Genomic DNA, 8,611 nt, shown 5'->3' with positions numbered 1-8,611 from the left:
TTTGAAATTTTTTTTTTCAAAATGCATGATTAGTGGCATTGCTGTCTATCTTAATATAGATTAGGTTAAAAAATAAGAAATAATTACCATATCAACTTATTGGTATTATATTAAAAAAAAAAATTAATAACATTAAAAATCATTATATTTTTACCTATATACATTTACATTTTCTTATTTTTTATTCAACAGGAGGAATAAACGCCAAATTACGTTTTGCTTCTCTTTTAATTTTAGCTTCCTTCTGCTTGTCTTCTTTGATTTTCTTTTTCCTTTTTTGTTTCTCGTCTTCCTTGAGGAAGTACTCGCCTGACTCTAATAATTTGTCTATCTTACTCTCTGTTGGAGCAGGTGGGAACGGAGTGTATGGTTTCTTCGCTTTCTTTGTAGATTTCTTTTTAGGCACATTCTTGGGTTTGAAATTTGGTAAAAACCTATCCCAATTTTCATTTTTCAACTTGGGATTTCTCTCCAGTTCACGTTTAATCATCAATGCTTTTATATTGTAAATGGGATGAATATTTTTCATTGTATCCGTCACAATACGGCGTACCTGTAATACCATGGAATGAAACAATTATATCACCAACAACCTGTCAGTTAATTGAAATGATTTTCACATACCTGTTGTAGTCCTTTAAAGGGTCCTAGAGCTGCTACAGTTTGCCCTTGTACAAGCACATAACAGTTGGTCAGCAATTCAACAGACTTCAGCGTGCAGCCTCCTGGGCCAATGAGTCTTTGTCTTCGTTTTACAAATTTATCACGATTTCTCACCATTGAGCCGATCTTGATTATATCAGCAGCCATATCGTCTTCCATTACGCGTACAGCATGCTCATACGGAACACTCCTTGACAACAGTTTGATTAAATCTCGTGCCTTCAATATCGATGCTGGGTCCCAGGTTTTACGTGTGGTGCGCACACTCATACTGCCTTCTAGCAAATCCAGATCAGCCTTGATGTGAAATTTTGACAATGAGTTTTGCACTAACGGCCAACATTCTTTCAGATACGTTTCTCGGTACTTGGGAAATAATGTGGCGAATGAACTTTCCTCCAAAAGGCCGTGAGGATTGTCTTCTGGCCTGAATTCTGGAATTTCAGTTTTCCACGCGTTTTCCATTGTAAACGATTCACCAATGCTCTACAAAAATAATGTAGACATTAGACAATTTTAAAATATAAACTTTTCAAATAATGAAATAACATACTCAATTACTCAGTACGCGGTTTATCACGTGTTATCTGTATACATATCGCAATATCGCTGTATTGTAACAGGGTGATATCACAACATTTCGTTGTGAAAATTTTTTTAACATAACCTCTAAAAAACCATTTTGGGAGACACTGTGTCCCGTTCGGTTTATTCGTTTCTATCGTCCATCGTGTATTACACGATTTTCACGAAATAATCATCACTCAGTTCACTTCGGCTGCCGATTTTTAAGAAACTCACTTTTGCACTACACGTGTTAGTTTTCTGTTTCTTTGTCAGTCATTTTACCGACTTAAAACAAATCAAAATGGGTTTCGCCAACGTATGGTACTCGCATCCAAGACGCTACGGTCAAGGATCCCGTTACTGGTAAGTCAAACGCATTTCATAGTTATTTCGTGTACTCCACGAACGGCATACATAACATGTCATTTGTGTTAGTATGTATACTGTATATGGCGGTGCATTTAGAGGTTGCGACGCTTTGAGATATGATTGGTGGTTAACGTTTTGAATCATGTATAGTGTGTATGATATAATCGTAGATTTTGTCTAGACTTGTAGAATCGCTCCAATGTGTATTTTATTTTTACAAAACGTTTTTTACCTCGTATAATGTACACGTTATAATGATTGCTAGGTATCTGCTATCTATACTATGTACAATAGTAAATCATATTTTTCTGTATTAATCATTGGCCTACGTTTTATTTCAGCCGGGCGTGCACAAACAGGCACGGTCTCATCAGGAAGTATGGCATCAACTTGTGCCGTCAGTGTTTCCGTGAATACGCCAACGACATTGGTTTCAAGAAGGTGAGTTCTTATCGACAGATTAGAATCAGCTATTTAACTTTTTCTAACTTGTTTTTGTTTGTTTCAGATGGACTAAACATTATTTTTTCCACGATCTTGGCTGTTTTTTGACCACTTAACATTCGCTACTCATTGCAGTCATGTAATTTTTGTCTATACTATTTAAGTCAATAAATGAACTTGAGTTGAAAACACAATATACGGTGTTATTTTTTATCAACTGTATTCTTTTCTTTAATGATATTAATTGCAATAATTAATGATATAATTAATAATTGGGTAATAAACTTAAAGATATAATGTGTATCAAAAAATTGGTGTTGAAATAACATTAGGTGCCTTACCCTAGTTACCCTTATAATATTGTTGTACCATAGATTAACTTTAAATTGATACTTTATTGGATTCTTGTTTACCTGTTGGCTAAAGAGTAGAGACTGGTTATCCGGGGAATATGGTAACAAGCCCACGCATTAACCTGAGGTTTTAAGTTTGTTTACCCGAGTTACAGAAATGTAGGAAATGCTTACTGCCATAGCCCCACTATTGCCTGATAAACCAAAAGTACCATAGGCTTACTTAAATCAATAAATGTCTTAATCTTATTATTCAATATTTGATGCAATAAACTTTATAAAGTTTTAGTCCTAGAATGTATTCTTTTGAAAAACTTATCTTTTCTACTTTCCTACCATTTTCTTTCTTTTCTTTTGGATTTGTCGTCCATATTAAGACCATCCCGTCACACATCCAATAATCCAGCTTTCCCTATCCAAAGCTCGTACTTTCCAATCCATTAAACATAATATAATATTTGGGTCCTGACCTTTAATACAGTGACATTAAAATAGTCCATTTATGTGTTTTTAACTTAATAAAATTTATTTGAATACTTATTACCTACATGGTACCCATACATATAAATACCATTAAAGTATATGTTTTAGTCGATACATTTGAGAATAACCATCATTGTTTCTAAAAATACCAACTTAATTATTTCATTATTTGTTTACTATCTGTATAGATTTTTAAGTGCCGCTTGTCCATTCACATTTGGTACCTTTGTTACATTATTATATGCTACCAAGAACAACATATACTATAATATATATTTTCACATTAACAGTCTTATATAATATTTTTTATTATTTTAAACTATTTTTGCTACAGTATATTACATTAAGTAATACGATGAGTAAATTTGATCAGAGAAAAAAATACTTGAAATTCATATGATCAGGGAAGTGGTTTTTTTAGTGTGAATAAAACAAAATTGTTGTTTCTGAAAATTTAAAAGTGAAAGTAAGGGCTTTTGATTTATCGTGTTCAAAAAAATATTCTTTTTATTTTTGTTATTTAATTTATTCATAGACATCAAATCTAAAATTAATTGTGGTTTATTACTTATTAGATATACTTAAAATTTAAATTACATCAAGACATCAACTAAGTATTTTATTGGCATAGACTCAAGTTTTGAGTTTTTATATGACCTTAATCAATTGATGGCTGATAGCTATTGAACATGATATAATTTTTTGCAAAGGAATGTTATTACTTAGTAGGAGAAAATATTTTTAGGTATGTAAGTATCAGTAATTAATAACTACAACATTTTAATAGAATACAAATCCTATTTCATTAAAGGTATACAAATATACAATACATTATGTATACTTCAATAATCTATTGGTATGTCTTAATTTAAAAATAAAACTTTATATAGACCATCTAACAATTTTGAATTAAATTAGTAGATCTTATTTTACAGAAAATCTAATATAAATATAAATGTTTTAATAAAAACGAGTATGCAGTATGTACCGCCCGCGTTAAGAACCACTACTATAGACTATTCAAAAATTGATAATTTGTACCAATATTTCAATTACTTTAGGTAAGTAAAATACAAAATATGTCTTTCCGCAGTGTTTATGTTGTGCGCAAATGAGTCGTCAATTGCCAGGTAAAAAATGTTGAATGTACGCAAATGAGTTGCTCCCGTGTATTGTGTATATGTTACGCTAAAATTACGAATGCCGGTAAAACCTAGGACAGGGATCGCCAATCTTTTCAAATATCTAGGAGAATTTAGATTTTTAGGAGGAAATTTGTTTGACGAACAAAAAAAAAGTCTAAGCTTCAATGATTGACTTATATTTCTAGAAAGATCGACCGGTTGATCGCAATTGACCTCTGATTAGGGATTTACCGATAAATCTTGAGAAATGATATCCGAAATCTGAAATCCTGAGAGTAGCTAATAGTACCTAATAAACTCAAATAATAATTATCATTAATTGGTAAAAAATTTAGGATATTTATTAACGCTGGTTGTTTATCCCACAGATATTTAAAAATACTTTTTAAACGTGAGGTTGATTTTTACCAATTTTAAGGAATTAATAAGACAGAGATAAATATATTTTTTAATTTTGATCCGTGATTATAATCTTACAATACTAAATGCTAAAACAATATATTATTATTTATACATTTTTTTTCAATAATTATTATCATAGTATATTTATTAATTTATTAAATTTTAGCTGTACCGGCGCAGCCTAAAATTGAAGCAGGGCAGTCAGTCCAATGCCTATATATAGTACAGGAAAAAATAGGGCCACTAATATATTATACCCTGCGACACCCCAAATGACGCCCTTGATCATAATAATAATATTTAAATCTTGTAACTTGTTCTATTTATGACGTTCCATTCACTGATAATTGGTATATACCATTGACCTAGTCAAAGGTAACCTTAAAACAATTTGATAAACCATTTTAGGTTATGAACCTAGCTGATACGGTCATAATTTTTAATTTTGGTAGTTTAAAGTTTTTATTTTAAAAAAGTCTGATCATTTTAAAATGCCTTAATGTTTTGTACTGAATTCTCTTGCGTACTCTGTCATCGATTCTGTCAAATATTAATTAATTTTTTTTACGAATTAAACAGTAATTTAATTCAACCAACAAAAAATTCCAAAATACTATTCCGAACTAACATTTTTCTAAAGTTCTAAATATATTTTTGTGAATACCTACTGTAGTAAAATGGAAATGAACAGAAATGAAGTTATATCGTTAGTTATACGTATGACTTTGTTGTCAACATGTGCTTATTTTGGTACGAAATGGTTGATTGGACAGATTGATCCAACTAATCAGCAAAAAAAAAGATCTAAGGAGACTGTGAGTTAACCTTGTTTTAATGTTTAATATAGACGTGTAATTATTTTTGTATATTCTAGGCACTTAGCAAACTCAGAAGTCTGGGTCTTCATAAGGTGAAAAATGTAAGTTTAAGTCATTGAATAAGGTATAATAAGTTATGTTGTTGAATTTGTGTTTGATTACAGTTAACTGACCATGAGTTGATGATTGCCAGTCACTTGGTCAATCCATATGATATCACTGTTTCCTGGAATAACATTGCTGGACTTAGTCAAGTAATAGATGAAATTAAAGAAACTGTTATATTTCCAGTGCAAAGAAAAGAACTGCTTAGGAACTCAGTTTTAACAAAACCGCCAAAAGGTATATTTTTTATTGAATATTTATTATTTCAATTTTTAATTCTTATATACATTTGTTTAGGAGTTTTACTTCATGGACCTCCAGGCTGTGGAAAGACAATGATTGCTAAAGCAACTGCCAGGGAAGCAGGAATGAATTTTTTATATCTGGATGTGTCATTACTTACTGATAAATGGTATGGTGAAAGTCAAAAGTTAGCTGGGGCCGTGTTTAGTTTGGCTCAAAAGCTTCAGCCTTGCATAATATTTATTGATGAAATTGGTAATTTGATTATTTTATCAATTATTTGATATTAGTTATTAGGAAGTATCTTCAATATTTTTAAGTACTATTACTAAGTGTGGCTATACATATATATTTAATACATTTTGACAAACCGTCAGTTAAAACATCATTAATAAAATATATTAATTTCAATTTTTATTCATTGATATTCAATTTATTTTTTATCAAATATTATTGAAAATAGTCTTATAATGTTCTTGTACATTCTTATATTTTCTTAAATATTATCCATTTGATGTGTAAAGAAGTAACTTTTTGTAACAGTCTTTATTTTTTTATAAACAAATAATATTGTTACAATTGTATGAAATATTAATTTTTTTAATGAAATTAATAAAAATGTATGAAACAATGTTTTTTATTCTTGATAATTAAAATGCGATTATTAAGACCACAATGTGTCTAATGACATAAATATACTGGCACAACTAATGTCGAGCTAAGACATTTCAGTTGCATCCTTAAAGTTTCTAATTTTAATTTATTTTTAGTAGTATACTTAGTTAAGGTAATTTAAATAAATAGCTATTTAAATAAACTTTAATTAGCTCATATTATTATGAGATAAATATGCTGTTATCAGTTGATGTTTAACAAGATATTTCATGCTATACTTTTTTCAGATTCTTTTTTGAGATCTAGAACACAGCATGATCATGAAGCAACAGCTATGATGAAAGCTCAGTTTATGATGTTATGGGATGGTTTATCAACTGATCCAGAAAATACTGTGATTGTAATGGGTGCCACAAATAGACCTAAAGACTTAGATCCTGCCATACTAAGAAGGATGCCAGCCACCTTTGAAATATCATTACCGGTAAATATGTATACTTTTTAAAGATAATATTTGTAACAATTAAGTATTGGGTTATTGTAATTTATCACTTAAATTATTATATGATGAAAATTGTATTAATAATTTTTAGGGTGAACAACAAAGAAAAGAAATACTGACTTTAGTTTTGAATACTGAACAATGTGCCGATAATGTAGATTTACATCAATTAGCCATAACAACAAGCGGGTTTTCTGGCTCTGACCTTCAAGAATTGTGTCGTATTGCATCATTATTTCGCATCAAAGACTTGATCAAAGAAGAAGAACTCCAAAAATGGTGATTAAAAATGTTTTAATCGATTTTCTGTTTGATTAGTAAGCTAATTACTAAATTGTTAATATGTTTTTTTCTTATAGTACTTTGAACTCCAATCCAATCAATGCAGGCAATATTAATATGTTGAGGCCTATCAGTATGGATGATTTGCTTGCATCGGTTAACAAGATGAAAGCATCCAAAGTAGTTAGTGCTACTCAACCTAGGTTTTAATGAGTTGTATGATACAATATTTGGTAGTCTGGTTGAACAATCAATTTTAATGTTTTGTCATCCGTAATGTAATGGTATTAGCACGAATACTGTTATAGTAACGGGCGTTTTAACTCTTAGTCCTAGTTCAATGTAAGTATAAAGAGTATATTTTCTCTTCTAGAGAATATACTTTGCCATTGGACAACTTTGTTATTTATATTAATTACTTTTTGTTTTGTATTGCTCATAAGTAATTATTAATTACATTTTGTTAATTAATGACATATTTAAAAATGATGACTTGTATTTGCTTAACACCATTTGGAGAAAGTTACTATGGATATTTATGTAAATAATGTTATTATTTTCATTTGTATTTTAGTAAATTACTATTATAATTTTTTTCGGTTATTTCATTGTTATATTAATTGTACAGCTTCTTTTTAACATACAATATATCATATTCAAAACTACTAGATAAAAATTTAATATACATAATGCTTTTGATCTAATTAATTTAGATTTGTATATATCTTGTTTTCAAGCTTATTCAGAGGTCTTATAATAAGACTTAACAACTGTTATTATTAAGTTACTGTTGTTGATAAGAAATTATAACATTTTATTTATTAGGTATTCAAAATGTATAACTATTAACTTAAATTAGAAAATAAATATCTGATAATTATAATTTAAGCTTTATTATTTTTTTGGGATGAACAATGCATACTTAGGTCCTAGACTTTAGTTATACACATTTCAAATTTGTTTTTACTTATTATTTTTCAAAAATGATTATTCATAAATTCACTGTTCTTAAATTATAAAAAAAACACAATATTTGTGATTACTTTTAAAATGCTCATTCTCTTTTTATAAATGTCAATTTTTGAGAGTTAAAATTAATTGTTTGGCAATATGCCAATTTGCATGAGACAGAATTGGACGGATTTTAAATTTAAGCATTTCAACATTGGGTAGGAATGTAGGATTAAATCTACAATGTAAAGATTAGAATACAAAATAAAAATATTTTTTTCAATTACCGTTTACTTTTTAATTTTTATAGAACGGCAATAACACTATTCTCTGCAGCGTTTTACTAAAATGATTGTCATTTGTCACAAATTAAGTGCCAAACACCAATACTGTTTCTTTATATCAACATTAAATCACATTCTTTAAAAATATTTTACTTATTGTATTAGTTACTACAGTACTACTATAGTTAGCTGTTAGGACAATGTAACTAATATTTAACAAGATACTGTGTTAATATTTGCACTACTACAGATATACTTATACATAATATAGAATATTATTTAAACAAATAAATAAAATAAGTGCTTTAAATTGAAATTAATATAATAATTAGGCTTCACTAATTGAAATGTTCTGCTATTTTTGAAAAGTCATATTTTTATAAGC

General features: G+C 28.9%; 3 protein-coding genes across 4 annotated transcripts; 2 read left to right on the top strand and 1 right to left on the bottom strand.

Moving 5' to 3' along the window:
* Positions 1–83: 83 nt before the first annotated feature.
* LOC132920336 (KRR1 small subunit processome component homolog) lies at positions 84–1,323 on the bottom strand. 2 transcript variants are annotated; one of them, XM_060982635.1, is made up of 3 exons: positions 1,217–1,323; positions 625–1,149; positions 84–553 (listed from the first exon to the last, which is right to left on the bottom strand). In XM_060982635.1, the coding sequence occupies exons 2-3, from the start codon at positions 1,126–1,128 to the stop codon at positions 182–184; spliced, it is 876 nt and encodes a 291-aa protein (XP_060838618.1). In that variant the 5' UTR covers positions 1,129–1,149; positions 1,217–1,323; the 3' UTR covers positions 84–181. The 2 variants fall into 2 exon arrangements, with proteins under 2 accessions (XP_060838618.1, XP_060838617.1); XM_060982634.1 differs by having other exon boundaries at positions 625–1,246.
* A 90-nt stretch (positions 1,324–1,413) lies between these two features.
* LOC132920337 (small ribosomal subunit protein uS14) lies at positions 1,414–2,237 on the top strand. Its single transcript, XM_060982636.1, has 3 exons — positions 1,414–1,593; positions 1,941–2,040; positions 2,108–2,237. The coding sequence occupies exons 1-3, from the start codon at positions 1,532–1,534 to the stop codon at positions 2,114–2,116; spliced, it is 171 nt and encodes a 56-aa protein (XP_060838619.1). The 5' UTR covers positions 1,414–1,531; the 3' UTR covers positions 2,117–2,237.
* A 2,622-nt stretch (positions 2,238–4,859) lies between these two features.
* Positions 4,860–8,225, top strand: LOC132922083 (outer mitochondrial transmembrane helix translocase). Its single transcript, XM_060985409.1, has 7 exons — positions 4,860–5,241; positions 5,301–5,345; positions 5,409–5,586; positions 5,647–5,847; positions 6,495–6,691; positions 6,801–6,988; positions 7,069–8,225. The coding sequence occupies exons 1-7, from the start codon at positions 5,104–5,106 to the stop codon at positions 7,199–7,201; spliced, it is 1,080 nt and encodes a 359-aa protein (XP_060841392.1). The 5' UTR covers positions 4,860–5,103; the 3' UTR covers positions 7,202–8,225.
* The last annotated feature ends 386 nt before the right edge of the window (positions 8,226–8,611 follow it).

This window comes from Rhopalosiphum padi, chromosome 2 (genome assembly GCF_020882245.1).
Source record: "Rhopalosiphum padi isolate XX-2018 chromosome 2, ASM2088224v1, whole genome shotgun sequence".
Lineage (NCBI taxonomy): Eukaryota > Metazoa > Arthropoda > Insecta > Hemiptera > Aphididae > Rhopalosiphum > Rhopalosiphum padi.
Note: the sequence above shows the minus strand (reverse complement) of the source record. Positions and strands in the feature narration are given on the sequence as shown.

What these genes read in the sequence shown, in the direction of transcription:
- LOC132920336 (XM_060982635.1), bottom strand. Translation starts at nt 1,128, where the DNA reads ATGGAAAACGCGTGGAAAACTGAAATTCCAGAATTCAGGCCAGAAGAC. An exon ending in CCTTTAAAGGACTACAACAG is followed by an intron (nt 554 to 624) that starts GTATGTGAAAAT and finishes ATGGTATTACAG; the next exon opens with GTACGCCGTATTGTGACGGA.
- LOC132920337 (XM_060982636.1), top strand. Translation starts at nt 1,532, where the DNA reads ATGGGTTTCGCCAACGTATGGTACTCGCATCCAAGACGCTACGGTCAA. An exon ending in GGTCAAGGATCCCGTTACTG is followed by an intron (nt 1,594 to 1,940) that starts GTAAGTCAAACG and finishes GTTTTATTTCAG; the next exon opens with CCGGGCGTGCACAAACAGGC.
- LOC132922083 (XM_060985409.1), top strand. Translation starts at nt 5,104, where the DNA reads ATGGAAATGAACAGAAATGAAGTTATATCGTTAGTTATACGTATGACT. An exon ending in GTCTTCATAAGGTGAAAAAT is followed by an intron (nt 5,346 to 5,408) that starts GTAAGTTTAAGT and finishes GTTTGATTACAG; the next exon opens with TTAACTGACCATGAGTTGAT. An exon ending in TTTAACAAAACCGCCAAAAG is followed by an intron (nt 5,587 to 5,646) that starts GTATATTTTTTA and finishes ACATTTGTTTAG; the next exon opens with GAGTTTTACTTCATGGACCT.